This window comes from Phalangium opilio, unplaced genomic scaffold (genome assembly GCF_054372755.1).
Source record: "Phalangium opilio isolate 3A_F unplaced genomic scaffold, DU_Popi_V2 ptg000105l_1, whole genome shotgun sequence".
Classification (NCBI taxonomy): domain Eukaryota; kingdom Metazoa; phylum Arthropoda; class Arachnida; order Opiliones; family Phalangiidae; genus Phalangium; species Phalangium opilio.
Genome location: NW_028324207.1, coordinates 9,256,477 through 9,276,121, shown reverse-complemented (window position 1 = coordinate 9,276,121; position 19,645 = coordinate 9,256,477). Strand labels below are relative to the sequence as shown.

At 37.2% G+C, this 19,645-nt stretch overlaps 1 protein-coding gene across 2 annotated transcripts in view; it reads right to left on the bottom strand.

Moving 5' to 3' along the window:
• Positions 1-11,447, bottom strand: part of Task6 (TWIK-related acid-sensitive K[+] channel 6) — a 95,901-nt gene extending 84,454 nt beyond the window's left edge. For both annotated transcript variants that reach the window (XR_016374367.1, XM_089851551.1), the window contains exon 1: positions 10,317-11,447. Coding sequence is in view for 1 of the 2 variants with exons in the window: in XM_089851551.1 (XP_089707677.1) it covers positions 10,317-10,599 (283 nt within the window). In the remaining variant the exon portion in view is untranslated. The remainder of the gene's footprint in view (positions 1-10,316) is intronic.
• Between the last annotated feature and the right edge of the window lie 8,198 nt (positions 11,448-19,645).

Here is a 19,645-nt window from a genome sequence, read left to right as displayed (position 1 = left end):
TCAAAGTGAAACCCAACTAGTGCCTTGGTAAACTTGTAGAACGGTCGTAAATTTTCAGCAAAAGAATGCACCAAACGCAAGGCAGCAAACAATATCGTATTAAAAGCACCATTCCCCCGCTTCCTTATGTGGTAAACCTTCAAAATGAAAACTGGGAGGCATTTTATAGGAGTTAAGCCTTGGTCTGGGTTTGTGGAAAGGCGGTGTAATATTCAGAGCAGTAAAAAAGCTCGGGTGAAAATGCCGCCTAAACTCGAGTCGGTGCTAGCCTTTTTTACTAACAAGAAAGGTCTCACTTTTATTCTTTGCTGGTGCAAAACCCCAAACCCCAGGAAAGACAGGAGTCTCAGGAAGAATAGGAAAGATTAAATAAGAAAAACGACTGGACCGAACAGTTTGACCCTTCAATGCCCTGACAAACGTAAAGGACAACGATCGGCACCACGTTGCGTTTTTAATGGAGTTTTGCACGAAAGTATTACTCTCTGTTTTTTATTTTAAGGAATCCAATCATGCGTTGACGCCAAAGAGGTCGGATACTTGTTAAAGGGGTATCTGACATCACAGACAGAAATCGAGCCAAATAAATAAGCTTGACTTAATAACTGTTATTTGTTGGGTCTCAATTGGCACTTAGGTTGTAATAATAATATGTTGTGGGGTTTTTGGGGAAATCACAATTCAAGCTGTAGTTTTCAAGCGACAGGTTAAATTTGATTGAAAGATGTCTATAAAATGCATCGTTAAAATATGGTACGCAAGTAAGCGCCTTTGCTACAGCCATTGTGGTCTAATCTGAGTCATTTGTAGTAATCGGCTTGCACGCTGTACATATTACTGTACTAAAGTGATTACACGCATTATTTAACACCATTATCATTGACACTTCTGCTGAGAGCACAATATCACCAATTTCTTTAGTTTCTAAGCTGAACAACTGAATTTCTGTATTTTCCTGAACAGAATATAGACCAATTCGAAAATTACATACAGATAAACCATCACACAGGGTCGAGGCCCCCATTTGGGTATCCTCCCTTTCGCCAAGAAGAACCCCTAGAGACAGTGTGAGTTGGCAAGCCTCCTGTGTGTAGTGAAGTGGGGCCCCTTCTGGCGTTGCTTCTTTACGCGAGGGAGAATACCCCAATGGCGGCCTCGCCCCCGGGTGTTCATTTTTCTGTATGTATCTCCCAAAATGGTCTATAGTTACCCAATTTCTCCATTTTCTGAGCACATTTTACAGTTAACATCAGCTCAGAAATGCCTAGAAATTAGCAACTGCTCAAAGTTCGAGAACATTTAGTTGCTAGAAATATTCACAATGTAGCGAGTGTCCAAGCTCACTAGGCGCCTGGACAAGCGTTGGTCAACAGCTAGCTATAACACGCGAATGTCGTTCGTACAATGACAAATTCGACAGGTCGACGCGCTTGTTTCTCCCCGTGTTTTTATGTCGCCAGTAAATAGCGTGTTCTGAGCTGCACGGAATATGAATTTATGCATGAAGATATGAAACGAACCCGCGACTATAATGTGTAGTACGTACTTAGCGAATTTGAGTATGACAAAGGCTTAATTATTTATATACTTCTTCAGTGTTAATGGATTTCTTAAATTCTTGGTCACTTATTAACTGTTTATCGTCTATAAAATTGCTTACATGCCATGTTTTCCGATGTTTATTTTGAATATGGCAAGGCTTGGGAATTTATATTCTTCTGCAATGTTTATAGTTTATTTCTAAAGTTCTAGAATACGTTTAAAACTGCATCATTCCTGAAACTAGTAGAAATCCATTTTTCCGGAATTTACAATGAAGAAAGTAATGAGATGTTCTTAGCGTTCTTCTGCAAGAACTTTAAGCAGATTATGTTGCATTCGGATTTCTTATATTTAAATTAAATTTGGGATTTTGAATATTTAAATTAAATTTAGGATTTTTCATATATAAGTTAAATTTAGGATTTTTTATATATAAATTAAATTTAGGATTTTTCATATATAAATTAAATTTAGGATTTTTTATATTTGAAATTAAATTTGTGATTTTTTATATTTGAAATTAATTTGGATTTTTTTCAATTGAATATAAATTATTTAAAATATATTTAAAATAGAAAAATCAAAATATAAAATAAAATTAACGGATTATATAATATTTAAAATAAAAATAAAAATTTTGCAATTTTTAATATTGAAAGTAAAAATAAAAGTTTCGCAATTTTTAATATTTAAAATTTTCGGAATTTTCCATATTTGAAGTAATTTTTTCGAATTTTTTATATTAAAAGTAAAATTCTCTCTTTTTTTAGTCTTTGGGGCATCGCTTTTTGGCAATCATGACGTCAAATACTGGGATTAAATTAAGAAAGCTTTTGCCCTTAAACTAAACGCAGCTTCCGCTCAAACGGAATAGAAGATGAGGCGCGCACGCTAAAATATTTTTGCATCCTAAATGAGATCGGGTGAAACTTTTTCCATTGACAATTAAGGTTGGACTGGCATGAGCGCCGTCCATATTCACACAAAATTTCGTTTGATTCTCGCAGGCATATATTTAATTTTAGAAGTAGGAATGGAGAACGGTTAGTATTTACTTCAGTCCGACTCATAGACCATGCTCCTCCCTCCAACACTTAACGAAAAGTTTAAATTATCTTATTGGCTCACTTAAACTACGTTTTGATGACGTTGCAGATGGGGACGGTGAAAAATACGTAAATTCCCTTTTTACCTCTGTCGCTATGACCCTCCCGCCCCGGGGAAGGGGGTCCGGGACTTTGACGCGCACCCAGATTACTCTGTTCTTCATTCCTACGTTTAAAGTTGAATCCATCCTGATTCTCGCTATTTCATTGAGACTAAAAAAGTAAGTTCGAGCAATCTCCAAATATCTGACAAAATGAACCAAATCTCGAAATGCAAAATCACTGGAGAAAATCGAAATATTTAGAGAAATTTATTAAATCTTGAAATGAAATCATAGCTCGAAATGATTTATAAAAAGTTATTTAATCAAAGATAATATTAGGCTCAATTTCTGAGAAATTTCGAAATTTTCAAAAAAACTATAAAATCTCTGAGACGAAATGCAAATTAAAAATAGAAACTCTAGAAATATATTTCACAAAATTGTGAAAACACATCTTCGAGATAAAAATGTTAAATATCAACTGAATACAATTCTACCATATCCACTGTTATCGTAAGTTTATAAGACATGTTCCGTAAATATGACACTTCCTTTACTTGGTAATGCTAGAGACTTACAGCTCGAGCTAGTTCTAGCAGAACCACAAGCGAGAATTGAAGTCCTACACTCGGTGGTTAATTTTGCTGGACCAAGTTCCATCTAGGTCCTATTTAGTCTGCATTACTAAGCCTTTGACAGCAGTGCCTCACCGGGCCTCCCTCGCTTTACCTCCTCGAATCTATGACCTACCTCACTCACTCACTTCATGACAAGCTTCAGTTTCTAAGTTACCAGTGATTAACAAACTTAAATGGAACACATCTTATGAACTTATACTGTTATGGAATCCCAGTCCATTTTCGATTGTCCTTAACTTAACGCGGCTGTAATTCGCAGGCGCCTGGAGCTTGTTAATAAATGTGTGGTTCCGTAAATGGACTCGAATCCGAGGGGCTAATCACTTCTAAATTGCCTCCACACAAAATACTGATTAGGCCAAATCAATTTACTATTCTGTCAAAGGAAGACTTTTTTTTTAAAAAATGCGTAGTCCATTGGCACAACCAAATGGTTAGCCATGTTCACTAATTATTTTAAGTGAGTGGCCCCTCGACGTGAATCCGAAATTGCTCTGCAAAATCTAGAGTTCTAGCTAGACAGTTCTAAATTCTCAATATTTGGCGGTCGAAAAAAACCTCTTACTCAGAAGCAGAGCGAAAGATTGAGAGAGAGAAAGATTGAGAGAGAGAGAGAGAGAGAGAGAGAGAGAGAGAGAGAGAGAGAGAGAGAGAGAGAGAGAGCAAAGAGAGATGGAGGATGCTCCAAAGAGAACGAATGATACGAACGCGAGAGCTAAATTTAGCAACAGAACCCCCAAAACGAATAAATGTATAATTTCTACATATTTTTCGCTCTCGTGTTCGTGCATTGGCAAAAATTGTTTGCTTTTGTATATTTATATTTTTATCTTTCAGACTAGGTTTAGTTATACGGATTCTGCCGTGCGTGAATTGCCCATCGCTTTTTATAGCGAATTAAATTTACCGCTCTGGTGTGCTCTGAGAAAATTTCCTTGTTTCATTTATAGATCTGCGTCTACTCGAGCTTAGATTGATAGTTAATTCCATTGATTTGGCGCTTGAAGCACTAACTGATCACGCAATTGCGGCTATTTTTCTCATTTACTGCGAAGCAATCGCATTATATACCCTCAATATCCAAGAATTAAAGAGGCACACGCAAGAATTCAAACGTCAATGTTTAAAATGATTTTAGTAAAACCGTTTCAAAAAACAATTTCACTAGAAGTAAGGTAAATTACTGACGATTAAAATTATTAATATCAATTATATTTATTTAATTATTTAAGAAAAACCTCCTAATTGGGTAGATAGCCTTCGTCTTGACTTGGAGAGGTTAATTTTAGGTTTCCCAACTTGTTTTTTACCGCTCTGAATTATTGGGATTACAATTACTAGAAAATATCATTAGAAGTTTTTCTCACAAACTTCAACTGGTAAATAACAATTTTAAGGTAAATTACAGACGGTTAAAATAATTATTATCATTTATAATTATTATAATTATTTTAATTATTTAAGAAAAACTCTTGTTTGGGTAGATATCCCTCGTCTCGACTCGGAGAGGTTTATTTTGGGTTTCCCAACTTGTTTTTTATCGCTCTGAATCAATGGGATTACAATTACTAGAAAACATCATTAGAATTATTTCCCACAAACTTCAAATAGCAATTTTTAAATATATTCATGAATTTAAAAATATCCAATACAAGCTATCTTATACTCTTTAAATTATTTCAGGTTGACACAAAAATGTCTTCCCTGCAGTATCAAGCTTTTCTATTCTTGAACTCTAATAAACTAAGCTTGAAGGAGACAAAGGGCGTGGACTAAAAAATCTAATCTTAAGGTAACTTCCTGTTAATGAAGTTTATGACGGAGACGAAAAGGGTCTCGGCTAATTTGCAAAGAAAAAAATGAAAAGACGTATATAGCATAAAGACTGGTTTTCACGGTGCAGAAATAGAGGCAAAACGGAGCGAAAAACTTTAGCTCTAAATAACTTTTCCTCAGCCCATTTTAGACCTGTATTGTATAACGTCACGAATAATAGAGGGTTACTGAGAGGGGAGGAGCTAGGGGACATGACGTCAATATTGGTAGCATAAATTGTATGGCCTGAGCTGAAGACTTCCAATATGGTCGCCAAAACCGAGGTAACAGATAGGAGGGTGTGACTTCACGATAAAGTTCGTGGTAGCAGACTATGCAACGTCTATAAAAAAGTATATTGTATAATGGTATATTGTTCATTTCTCCCAGTGTCTAGAGCAGACGACATTCATTTCTACGTGGGATATTTCAAGAGAAAGCAATAAAGAAGAAGATTGAGCAGACGCCAATTGGGACCGTATTAATGTTGACCAGGACATAAATGTTATTCTGCTTTCCGTTGCGTGAAAATTCCTTGCCGCCGCGAAATGCATATTTTAGCGGCGGGAATGCGATATTTTAGCAGCATAATTCGGTCCCATGAAAACCGTACTTATGACAGTAAGTAGTTACTGAGGAAGTGTAACTATTTTAGTTCCGTCGCTTTTAGCTCCGCGGCAACTAGAGGGGTCCAACATTACTCTACAAGAGTACCTATTTTAGAAATCTCGTGAAAGATTTTGAATAAGTGTGAAAGATTTTGTAATTTCGCCAAATGTTTCCTGCTTTTCAATGGTCCACTATTTTTCAAATAATTTTGTCTCAATGTTTCGCAATTTCATGAATTTAAATATTTTCCGGCTTGGTTTTTTAAGAAACATTTCGACCTGTGCTGTTTTTAAAAAAATTTGGAGATTTTACTTCTCTTTCATATATTTTACTTCTCTTTCATATATTTTACTTCTCTTTCAAATATTTTGAGATTTTGTTCTTGAAAATATTTCTAGAATTTGGAGTTCCATGATTTCTCCTCACTGAGATCACCATTTCACGAAAGCATTCAGGATTCTATTTTTCAAATATCACGAGATTTCATAGTTTCTAGTAAATTATCCAAAAATTTGATATATTGAAATTTTTTTTGTGATTTCAAAACCGATTTCGTGATTTCTTTGAAAACTTTTGGAATTTTCTCGACATTTATTTTAAACATTTCGTGATTTCGTGTTAGGGATTTTGCGATTTCGTGATCTTTTTTTGAAATTTTATGATTTCGTGATGAAATTTCTTTAAAGCTTCCAAATATCTCTAAAATATTTGTGAATAACTCCAATTTACTTCGTGATGATAGTTTCCTTTGCAACAGTTTAGCAATAAGGTGAGCACTGGATTTCAAGTAAATGTTGGATCCCTCGAGCCGCGTATTCATTACGCAATATTTAGTCGCTGGCATTTGCTGTTTTTATGTGGACTAGTTCCTTCACTTAAGCCTCGGCTGCCTCGTGACAAAGGTTACTCGAGGTGAAAAAGACGCCAAGGCCTTTGGAAACGACAAGACGGGAAAAAAAGAGACGCTTGCCTTGCAATACGAGCACAGAGAACGAACATATACAGGAGCAGAAGAGATCGGATATTCATGAGAAAGATAACTTTCTTTTCTATGAGGTAACAACGCATTCATGGGGAAAGGCCTAACCGTATATTTCAGATTCTAAATAAAGCAAAATAATTTTATCTAATTACGCTAAAATAGCAAGCGTTACACGTTAAGACATTTATGTTAAGAACTTAAGATAGCATATACAACCATAAGCTCATAATACATGTTCCATAAGTTTGTCCCTGGTTACTGAGACCTTGTCATGAAGTGAGTGAGGTAGGTCATAGATTCGAGGTAAAGCGACATACGCCTGGTGAGGCGCTGCTGTCAAAGGCTTAATACAGACTAAATAGGAAGATGGACTGCAAAATAAACCACCGAGTGTAGTCGATTCTCAAGTCGTTCTCGAACTAGCTCGAGCTGTAAGTCTCTTGCGTTACGAAGTATAGGTAGTGTCATACTTATGAAACATATCTTATAAACTTATGATACAGTCCCAAAACGTTTATGGTAGGAAGAATTGTGATAACGTAGGTAACGTTTTTTCTCAAAAATAACAGATGCAATTACCATAACTATTTCTTAACTAAAGAACTTAAATTAATTTGATCTTTGTTTTGAAACGAAGCTAGGTTTCAGAAATTTCATTTGTGGACTAAAATATTTGAGGTCGGAATATCCATGAGCAATTTGAATTGAATTAATTTCAACACACCACAGAAGTAATTGTTTTACATATAAACAAATTCAATCATTTGAAGTTTCAGCGTAAAGAAAAAAAATAAAAACACCTATTTTAAAACCAGAAAAAATAAAAAAAAAAATAATTAGACTACATTCTGAGCTGAGTTTAAGTTCAGGGCAATGGCATCACAGGTAGTTTAGTTTTAAACGTCTTTAGCATCAAAATAAGCTCCATAAAACGTCTTTAAAAAATGTGTATTTTTTTTTCAATTTCTTTCAACTCCTCTAAATGTTTATGCTCTCTGCCTGGGAGTAAATGGGCTTGAGAAGAAACAGAGAGAAAGAGAGAGAGAGAGGAAAGGGTGAGGAAATCCTAGAAAAAAACGATTAGGTGTGGAAATGAGTGACGCCGTATCGAGAGCCATTATAAAAAATCTTTAAAAACACAAACGTTTTGCGAAAATTGGGGTGTGAATTATGGAGAAAGGTATTAATGGGTTTTCTTATGGAACTTTTGAAGTAATGAACATTTTGTCTAGTGTTGTATAAGGTCTTTAGGTAATTAAAACCGTGTCTAACAGCTATCTGTTTAGAAAAGAAAGCAATTATTATGCCGTGTTTGCACAAGACGCTTTGAAAAGTTTTTGCAAAGTTTAAACCCCATTTCAAAATAAAAACAGTATTTTTTAATTGAAGATATTTATCAATGGTTAAAAGCCAAATTTTATATGGCATGAGTTCTATAAGTGGTTATTAATTGTAACGGTCTCTTCATCTTTTCAAATGTTAAGCTCCATTAGTAAAGGTACAATGGCGAAGGATTTCAGTTAAAATCACCAAGTTAATTAAGTTGAAAATAAGTTCTTATGGTTAGACTTCTCTCTTAAATATTATAAAACTATAGTCAGAGTAATTTTACAACTCATTTCTATCCTTAAGTTTGAGTAAAACACAAATTGACGCTCCCAGAAGCACCTCTAGGGTTGCTACTACTAGACACACAGATGCCCGCGCGTATGTTCAGAAAACGCTACTAGTTTTGTTTGGAAGTGACGACGGAAAAATGTCTCTATAATATATTGCAGACCTATGAAACTCGTGTTATACAGGGTAGAAACGTTCAATAGAACACCTCTCTTGAGTAAAATTACGCTCAAATCCGACTTTCTTATTTATTTCTAAGTTTACACGCGGTGTCATAGGTCTGGAAAATTTCATATGAATTATTTTTCCGTCGTCAGTACAGCAACACTCAATAAAAGTGATCGTCTTTTCAATTTCGTTCCTTAATTATAAATAAGCAAAATCCTACACCTTTCATGTAATACAATTTCCAAAGAAACGTTAATGTGTATAATATTCAGCAAGCTATTTTCTTTCTAAAGAGTTCCGCAAAATATTAAACTAATACTCTATATCTATATAAATCAATGTCCTGACTGACTGACTGAGCGATAATCAACGCCCAGACCAAACTGCTTGCCCTAGAAGGCTGGAAATTTGCAGGAATGTAACTCATAAGTAGTAAGCGCGTACTATGAAAGATCTTTCCAATCCGCCGCCATCTTAATAAATGGCACCCAGAAATGTAAAAAAAATCTTCTCTATGCTAGAATGTCCGCGCGTTTCAACCGATTTCACAAATATTTAGTACACTGGTCTCCTTTAACCTATAGATGGGCTGAATGCGGTCTTTCGGGTTCGATTTATTGCCATCTTTCTAAATGGCGGCCAAAACTTAAAACCCTTCTTTATGGAATAATGTCCGCATGAAAAGTTATCAAAAATGCATCCCTAGGGGCTGACGGGCAAGGCCGAGTGCCTTAATTCGCTCCTAGGGGGTGTCGAATCAGTAAAATCTACCCATTCTTTATATAATTTTGATGGAAGTTCTTATTACACGCGAAGGACGCCGCGGGAATAACAGCTAGTAAACCCATATAAAAAAAAATGATATATTCGTTATAAAAGAGAAATGTCAAACATCCGTTTAATCTACATTTAATTTCCCTTCGGAAGTAACCTGGTTTTTAAGTAAAGACTAGAGAATTCTACTAATTAATCATCGTCAACCCAAGAAACGTTGGTTGAATCTGCGGTATACCCTTTACAAACCCATATGTTTTAAAATTAGGCCTAAAAAACGGCAGTCTGACAAGAATTGCGTAACGCTTGTACGCGGTAGAGGATGATACGATGAAAAGACTGAGTCTCTCCGCGTCTCTCATCCTACCAGACGACTATTTTGACATAAGAAAAACTATATACTTCTTCCTCGGGTTTTAAAAAAGGGAAGAAACAATTTGAAAGTGGAAAAAAGATCTATGGCCTCCTATAGTCGACGATGAAGGTCCTAAATCTTGACAAGGATAGATTCGTATCTCTAGTAAAAGCGGCCGGAAAACGGTACATTTATCACTAGTCACGCAATCGAGATGGAGTCGAAGAAAGTAAGGCACCCTAAAAAAACAGACCACTCGTGGAGGGCTGTAGGTAAGCCGTCGGTTATAACTACCTGTTAAACTTGCTCCGGGACCCCAATATTGATGGACACGCCATGTACTGGGGTAAGGAAATAAATAGGAAGGCTGTTTTGGCGCGTAAGAGCAAAGGCTTAGGAAAAGCAAATGCTACGATAGGCTTACGTCCCTCCCAGGACCCGAATGTAATGACGGGAGACCACGAACGGGTTTATATTTGAAGAGCGAGTCTTGATCTTCCGTAACTAAGACCACCAGTAAGCGTTGAGATAGATGTACTGGTGTATCGAGTGTTTTACGAGGGTGGTTGATGGCCCCCCTTAGGCCTTGGTTACGACGAGTTTGGCGCGTGAGTTTACCGGTAAGGTACGAGCGAGCGATAGATAAGATTGGAAACGTTTACTTACCGATAGTGGTGAGAACGGTGGTAGCGAAATAAAAGGCGCCGGCGAATTTCCACTGAATGCCGGCCTTGTGCGGGATGTTTTTGATGACGACAGTGGACCAAATGTAGTAGTCTTCGTCCGATACGTTGTACTTCTTCTTGAGCATATTCTCGACGTAATTGAGAGCGGTCTTTTGTTTCTCCTCGTTTTCCGATTCCAGAGCGTCAAAGATGGCGGCCCCGACGAGTAAATACGTGAAGGTACAGACGATCAGGGACAAAGTCCGGACGTTTTGCCTCTTCATGCCTCAGCCCGCGAGTCCAGCGGCGACACGACGGCTTCTTGTCGACCACTTCTTCCGACGCCTCGTCGCATGGCCCGAATACGACGACGGCTCCTCAGACATCGCCTCCCGCCCAGAGGCGCCGTCTCCTACCGGACCCGAGCGACAACAACCCGCTATTATATTCACCGCCGGCGATGACGCCAAACCCACGCGGAAATGATAACCCAAACCGGACCGACTCCGTAGTAACTCCTTCGACTAAGCCTCGGTCGCCGCTCGCTACACGCGTCTCAAAACTCCAGACCGTTACCTTTAAAAAACACTATCCCTATCTTTTCCACTCAAAAATCGACCGGCTGGTGGAACGCGCTCGCTCTCTTGGACTTTGGAATCTAACACTAACTACTCTTTTCGAGCCAAACCAAGTTGCGAGCGCGCCTTAGGAATAGAAGGAAGAGGAAAGAGACGGATAGGAAGAGGAAAATTCGCTTGGAACTAGTTGGAATCCGGGTTTCCGGTTTCGGCGTTGAATCTCTTTCTCCGAGACGCGATCTTCCTAGTTTCCAACGTACGGAGGGACGTCTACAGTAAATTTACTCTTTCTCTCTTCTCTCTCTCTCTTGCTCTCTCTTTCTCTCCTTCTCTCATTACGTCAGACCAGGCTATTGGCGCCTCCACCATGCCTCCACGAAAAACACGCGTCAGGCTAGGAAGGACGCCTAGCGGCGTAATCTGGAAACGCCGTTCCAACATTTTAATTTGATCATTCAACGGCACACGATTGCATTCCCGTCGTCATTTCGACTCTAGTTTCGTAGCGCGACTAGACTTCTAGTTGCACGACCAAAGAAACGAAAACCTTTCACATTCTTTTCTTTAGCAAGCGACTTTAATTTATTCTGCTCTGCTGATACCGACAGAAGTTCGTAAAATCATTCTAAGGTGTGAAGTGTGGAATAACAAGGAGGGTTAACAAAATATACAAGAAATTCAATTCCTTATAGGAAAAATAGGATTTTTTTCCGGATTTATAGGATTTTATAGGAGAAAAAATGCGTTTTTATAGGATTTTATAGGAGAAAAAATGCGTTTTTGTAGGATTTTATAGGAGAAAAAGTATGTTTTTATAGGAAAATATAGTAGAAAAAATGTGTTTTATAGGATTTTATAGGAGAAAAAATGTGTTTTATAGGATTTTATAGGAGAAAAAATGTGTTTTTATAGGATTTTATAGGAGAAAAAATGTGTTTAATAGGATTTTATAGGAGAAAAAATGTGTTTTATAGGATTTTATAGGAGAAAAAATGTGTTTTACAGTATTTTATTGGAGAAAAAATGTGTTTTATAGGATTTTATAGAAGGAAAAATGTGTTTTATAGGAAAATATGGGAGAAAATGTGTTTTTATAGGAAAATATAGGAGAAAAAATGTGTTTTTATAGGAAAATATAGGAGAAAAATGTGTTTTTTTAGGAAAATATAGGACTAAATATGCTGATCAAATATAATGCAATTTTGGGGCTTAATTTATGTAGAGAAATCTCAAAAAAGAAAAAAAAATAACAAATTGGATTTCACTTTGAAAATTCAGAGGAACTTAATTAAAATATAATATAATATTTAAAAAATCCTAAGCGAGCTCCGAAATTTCGGCGTCTATTCAAATGTGATCTCGATAAAAACAGCTAAAATTTTGAAAAATTTGATGCTAAAACATACGAAAACTTCGACTAAGTCAAAAATATAGGATATTATAGGACCTCTCATGAAATTATAGGATAATATGGTTCCTCAATTCTCACCTCCGCGGCACCAGCACACCTTCACACATTCATCGCGTAATCAACCTCCAAGACCGCCTAATGATCTACGCCCTCGGTTCAATTCTCATACGAGTCTAAAATTTGGCGTCCTAAAAGTCGCCCCAAACTACAACCCTAGTTAGCCGCACAGACTGTAATTTTAGTCCCATAGTCATTCCTGCAACATTCATAACTATCACATTTCTGTAACTGAACCTTACCCAGGTCCCTGCCATTTGTACCAAAACAATTTGAATATCTATTTCTGAAAAAATTTGGAAAATTCTTCAGTCAGTTTGTCACACTCCTACCGAAGGTCAAGGTATTCTGGTGGACGTTCCTTGCCTAAATTCAATTCTCCTCCGATAGAATAGTATACTTCAATGGCACTTGTAGTGAGTTTCTGATACCAATAAGATAGTAGGCTGGGGGTAAAAAGGGAAACACTCTTGAAATACAAACGAGGTCCTGTTCCTTTTAAAGCATCTTTTCGCGAAGAGAGCAAATCTTACTTTTCCTGGGTTTGTTGTTCCAACACTAAGCCTAACCCCGCTTCGTCTTCTTGTAACTTTCATTTACGGATTTCGGATTTCTATAGGTGTATTTTCAAAGCTGGTTTTTCAAACCAAAGCATAAAACATGCTTTTATGGTACCAAATTATGGAGAAAAATACGGCTTTCCGCAGTTAAAATATGGCATTAGCAAAGGCAAGAGATTTTCATGAAACAGGGACTTGGCAGTTTTACGTCATGCAACGTCACGCTACCTTCCACTAGTGCTAAAAAACATACCAGGAAGAGGGGCTTATATAGCTTTCGCTCTGTAGAAAAACATACCATAATGGCGCTGGAGGCGGAGTTAGAGTCCCTACTGAAATCAGCACGCTGAGCTTGCTGAAGCAGCAAAATTATATTCTGCAAATCTTTAACACAGCCCTAATCGATTGCTTGTCCTTTGATTACTCTAGAAACATCCTACGTCCCAAAAAATCTCGTCTGCTCAAGACCACAGGAGGAAAGTTATCTGTTTACTTGTGTCTATACGTTGCACCAGAAGTGAGATGAGACTAGAAGTTCTGATCTAACCAAATTCTTCACTCGGAGAAAGTGAATATTCTTGATAACACACCACGGTTGGCCCTCTGGTCGCAGTTTCTGAATTTTCCCTCCAAAACGTGAGACGCTCACGGTGGTAGACAACCGAACTAGATTTAAGCACCCGCTTCGTCCGTGTTCCGCGGCTTTAGGTTGAGGGGAACGGGGGTAGGAAATGTTTTTGGTACTCGACCAAATTTTTCTCTGTAGTTTAGGCGCGATTGAAGCGGCATAAAATCCTCAAATTTGTTCTCTAGTGCCAGGATCTACTACCAATGCTAGAGCCCTTCACTTCTAGTCTCATCTTACTTCTGGTTGCACCATTCATCTCATTATGCAATCCAGGCTTATGATTACTTTTACTTGCCGAAAAATGCAGCTTGCCTCTAGTCTAGCGAAAATACACTTTTTGTTCCAACAAACTGAATCTTTCCCGTTTTTTGTGAAAACCATCCTTTAAACCAAAATTAAACCACGTATTCATAGCCGAAGCGCAGATCCACGAACCTATCTCGTTAGATAAAGACACGCGCGGCTTCTGAGAAATTGCGCAAATGGGAATACCCTCGTTTATGGTTTCTGCGCTTTCACGGAAACATCAACGGACCTTAAACTGCTATCGTCAATCTGGGCTCTTTTTCTTCCTTGCCGATAAAACTAATAAACAAACCGAAACCTTACCAGATGAAAGAAAACCGATTTTAAAGAGGCTTATAAATGAAAATAAATTTAAAGTGATAATTTTTGTTTAGACTTTCGTCAGACATTTAGCAGACCGTACCCGTTTTCGCCAAGAAATTATCGCCTAGCGCTCTTCAAAGTTCAAAACAATTTAAGCCTCCTAAACTATGTAAACTTTCTAAGGACCCTACGCACGCCAAAGAGGCTATGAAGAAAAGGAGTCGAAGATAACAGCTTTAAAAAAGGGGATCTCGATATGGTTTTATTTATATTTGTATATTAGGTAAGCTACCCGGCGTTGACTTTGTTTTTAGGGTAGTGGAAACTGGGAAGTTCCTGTCTTTGATTGTAGACACTAATCATTCAATAGCCTACCCCTTGTTGTTGTACCAACAATTATTTTACCAACTTTCAATTCGTAGGTAACACCTCAGAGGCTGACACTGTTCTCTTCAAATAGTCTTCGATTATTTTAACGGAAAGAACCGTACTTTGCGCAGCTCCATCTATGGTAAGAATGACCAAGAACATTGCGCACAAATCAATAAAATCTACTAAAGCAGAAATTTAACTTTTTCATTTCTTTGTTGGCTACACATAAACTTTGGCTAATTAAAGCATGGTTTGATTTTACTGAATTTCGGAAATTTCAGAATAAGCCAAATAAATATCAATATATCCTGGTTTAAAAAGTAGCAATTTGTAAATTCTACCAATCATAGCTTGGATTAAAGGCCGGGAAACGGCGAGAAGGGTTCTTGTCAAACTGAAAACCGTGCATCGAAGTAACAATGGGCGACCGTGCTTGAAACTTTTTAGGGGTTCTTGTCAAACTGAAAGCCGTGCAAAGCGGTTCTTGTAAAACTGAAGATAAACAATGGACAGTCTCTTAAAAGGGGGATGCAAAAAGTCGGGGAAACAAAATTTAAGAGACTGTCCATTGTTTATCTTCAGTTTGACAAGAACCGCTTTGCACGGCTTTCAGTTTGACAAGAACCCCTAAAAAGTTTGAAGCACGGTCGCCCATTGTTAGTTCGATGCACGGTTTTCAGTTTGACAAGAACCCTTCTCGCCGTTTCCTGGCCTTTAACACTACTCTCGCTATTTCGTTCATGGCTATACGTTGCAAAAAAATAACATAAGTTAATAATTTTCTTCATTAAGTGTCCATGATTCGGTCTTTTTTGTACCCTTTCTTCATGACAGTGCCAATCGGACGCAAAAAATACAAGAGAGCTTTTTCTCTAACTGGTAGCACCGTTAGTGGCTAAGCAAAATATACTCTCTTGGATGTTAAATTAAATATTGGCTGTCTCTATTGTTCGCAAAAGCTTCCTAAAAATTAAAACCAAATAGGGTTGAGATGTAGTACAGGCAGCAGGAGGACTGACTAGTACTCTGTAAAACTTAATGGTAGATTATCAACTTATGAAAATAGTAGTTACGTCTTTGCATTCATTATTACTTTTTGCGTTTTTCAACGGCTTTATACTAGAGCCAGAACGGATTTATGTACCAAGAACGTCGGATCATAGCTTTAGCCTCTAGTACCATCCTCGCATACTTTATTGAGATACTTCGTCTGCTTATATTTTGACTCCACCCACCAATTTTGTATAAAGCGACCTCTAGTGGTCGAAAATGTCATTCTTATCTCTATTTTCGTGGTTAAATAATTTTTTTTTCAAATTGCACCAGTGGTCAGAAAGCAAAGTGGACAACAATGGCACATAACTCCCGATTTAGTGGAGTTAAGTTTTGAAGTTAAAAATGTATTTAATTGATGTTTCTTTAAATAGTTTCTTTAATTGTCTGGTTTTTCTTTCTTTGTACTAAAATTGTTATTGTAACATTTGTAAGTTATTATTATTATTATTATTATTATTTACTTGCCTTATGCAGTATCCATATTCAAAGCCCAAAATATTTTACAATAAGGCCGAACGGTTTCCGAGTTCGAAAAATACTAGTTTAAATTTGGTGTACGTTTTGACACGTGTCAATGGCGTCTGTGTGGAAATTTCAATCTATCTCAGCCCTTAAGTTTTTCCAATAAACTGCCACTGCCAATGAAATGCCTTAAGTTTGATTTGGATTGACCAATGAGCGAGCTTAGGAGAGGTAGGAGGATATTTCTTTACCAGCTGAATTCGAACACAGACATTATAAACTCCAATATTTTAATTATCCACTTCTCTAGTTTAGCAGACGATGTGCCCTGGTCAATGGTCATGGACCAGGTTATTTAGTAGTTTAAAAAAATCCTTATTTCCCACTCTGGTCCACCATAAGCGAAAGACGTGACGTCATGTGAGACTGCGCAGTACGAATTTACTTTCGTCATCGCAAAAATTCGCCTCAGAAAAGAGCCATCTAACGGTTACTAAGCGCAAATTCAAAATGTCACATAAAAAATGCTTCTGTCGTGCATTTCAAGGCCTAGTATTAGAGCTGGCAGTGCTCAGGGAGCCCAGCCAAAAATTAAAAAAATTTTTAGCATAAATAGAATTTTTTCTTCGAAATTATAGGATTATATAGGAAAATATAGAACTATAAATGCACATATATAACACTATTTTCGATTAAAACTATATTGAAGAACCTAAAAAAAAATACAAATTGGCTTCACTTTTAGAAAAGCAACTTAATCAAAATATAAGATATAAAATCGTGCTAAAGCTCCGCAATTTCGGTGTCTAGTCAAATGTGATCGCAACAAAAGGATTAAATATTGATAAATGTGATGTTAAACTAGACGTAAACATTTTTAAGAGTGTCACTTAACAGGTTTAGCAGTATTTTAAAAAGGTACCATACCGCCTGTCACCAATTTCTTAGTTAGTTTTATTAAGGGAAAATATTTTATTAATGAGCATCATCTTTAAAAAACAAAGGTTAATTTTCATTTAATACGAACTATGAAGTGTTTTCAGGTATTTAATTTTAGAAGTAGGAATGGAGAACGGTTAGTAATTTGTTCAGTCCGACTCATAGCCCAGTAAAGAGCCCCTCCTTCCAACACGTAACGAAAATTTAAAATGATCTTATTGGCGCACTTAAAATACGTTTTGATGACGTTGCTGACGGGGACGGCGAAAAATACGTAATTCCTTTTTACCTCTGTCGCTATGACCCGCCTCTAATTTCATACCCCTCCGTCCCGTGGAAGGGGGTCCGGGACTTTGACGCGCGCCCATTTTACTCTGTTCTCCATTCCTACTTCTAAAACCAAATCTATCCCTGGTGTTTTCTAGGATTTTTATTGTGTGGGTTGACTTCAAAATTACAACATCAGAAAAAAAATGAAGGACCTTATGTGAAAAACAAATTAATAAATTTCAGTGCTAATTAAGCAAATGCAGCTCAAACTACATGCCTAAATGTATTCTTTAAACTGCAGCTCGATCTTAACTATAAGATTTTTTCTTGTTCGTTTGGAGTTCAATATAGTTTTTGCACGAAACTTGTAGAAAACACGGTGCCTTTGTTAATACTGGTATCATAGATAATTAGATGACGAAATTAATAAAACTAAATATTGTTAGTGTATTAACTAGAACGTAATAGAATTTCTTTTTGGTGTTTTAAACGTAACTTTATATAACTAAAAGATTGTTTGTGTATAAAATATTGTTAATGTGCTAATTTAATCTGAATTGTATTAAATGCATATGCATTTAACACAATTCAGATTAAATTAGCACATTAAATCTTAGGTTATTTCGGTCGCTCCAAGAGACAACAACGGAAGAAAGCACGCGGAAGGCTAGCCAACTCGCTCTGTCTCCCCCGGCACTAGAGAAATAAAGCAGCGTACCTTTCTGAGGTGCGTACTTTTCTCTAAGAATTAATGGAAGGGTCTATGCCTAGGCTTTTTCCTTTGCTATATAACAAACACATACCATCCACTTCATCGTATAGAGCTATGGTCAGTAGCCCTATCTTGGAACACTTTCTCAAACTCTTTGGAAAGTCAGATTTTTCAGTAGCAAATAAGTTACTTAGAGCTCGGCATTTTCGATCAATTTTCCACAAATTGGTGGATAACCGATTATTTATAAACAAATTTGTGGATTATAATACGATTTAACATGTAATTTCTGTGGATAGTTTTCGGGTATGGATAAAGATAAAATAAAGTAGATAATTGATCGAAAATGCCGAGCTCTAAAGTTACTGAAGAAAACAAGCAGACCAATACATTAAGTTTGAACTATTTCCAATCGATTGTACTTTAGCTTCGCTGCGTCAAAACGCTGTCGAGTTTCTGGTTTAGATATCCCAAATGTGCGTGCAAAACAAAGTGGACTCTAAAATGACTTTAATAACACTCCGTGATTGCTTCTCGCGTATGCCATCATTTCAGAAAGTAATTATTCCAACTTGGCGTCGAGGGGCCAGCCATTCAGAGTAATCAGTGAACAAGTCTAAACCCTCGTTTTCTACAAAAATGATAACGCCTAATCATTTAAAGCCTACTCTTGACAGCGCTAGAATTATAGCGCGTAACTTGTAATAGGTGGAGCGGGAATCTGAGAGTGATGAGCTCCTCGTTTGGCGCTGATAATTCAAGTCTGTTTTCGTGATTAGAAATGAACGTTTTAACAAATTGTTGTCGAAACACTATTAAGGCTCTGTTTGGACAAGCTAATGATGACAGTAAAATGAGCGTGCGGATTTAATTGGACTCTTCGGTCGATTCCGGCGGTAAAACTCGCCTTGACTTCTCGTGGCGAGGACACGCAGTAGATTCGATCATTTTGTGACTCTAAATCGTAGCATAAATTTGCTGTTGGACAAAGGACTTCTATTTGGGTAACATATGGAAGAAGAGGTCTATAACGTAAGCGTACTCAATGACGCTGAAAACGTAAGTTATCAACATAGCCGTCTCCAGGGTAAAATTTTATTACGGGCTGCGGTTGGATACATTATCGGACACATCTACCTTATTCCCGATGCGTGGGCCAAGTCTTAACGCGAGACTTTCACTTGACAAATGATGCGTAGTCTGCTTTATATAAGAAACAAGGGCAAAAATCGTTTTGTAATACTCCTTGTGGTTTCCAATGTGCTAAGTTTGCGCAGCACCCTTCAACGATCTAAGATTATAAGTGACTCGAGGGCACTATAAAGTACGAATCGTGCCACATAAACTTGAGTAATTCGAAACTGGCGAGATACAGGAACCACGACCCTGTAAGGTGCCATTTCTACTTTAGCATACATTTTTTTTCTCCTACCGTAAATCGAAGCAAATCAAAACAATCAGAAACAAGCCCTTGAAGTAACAACTTAAGAATTTCGTTTGCCTAAAAACTAAATCCATCAGCTTTATGTAAATTAAAGGTGTTTCCGATGCCTATGTAATTTCGAAAGGAACCCCACCGAAACTAATCAGCCCCTTGTGAGGGTAGGCTTTCCATACATGTATATGTAAACGAAAAATGGTTCCGAAGTCGTAATACTGGTGGGTGTGGACCGTCA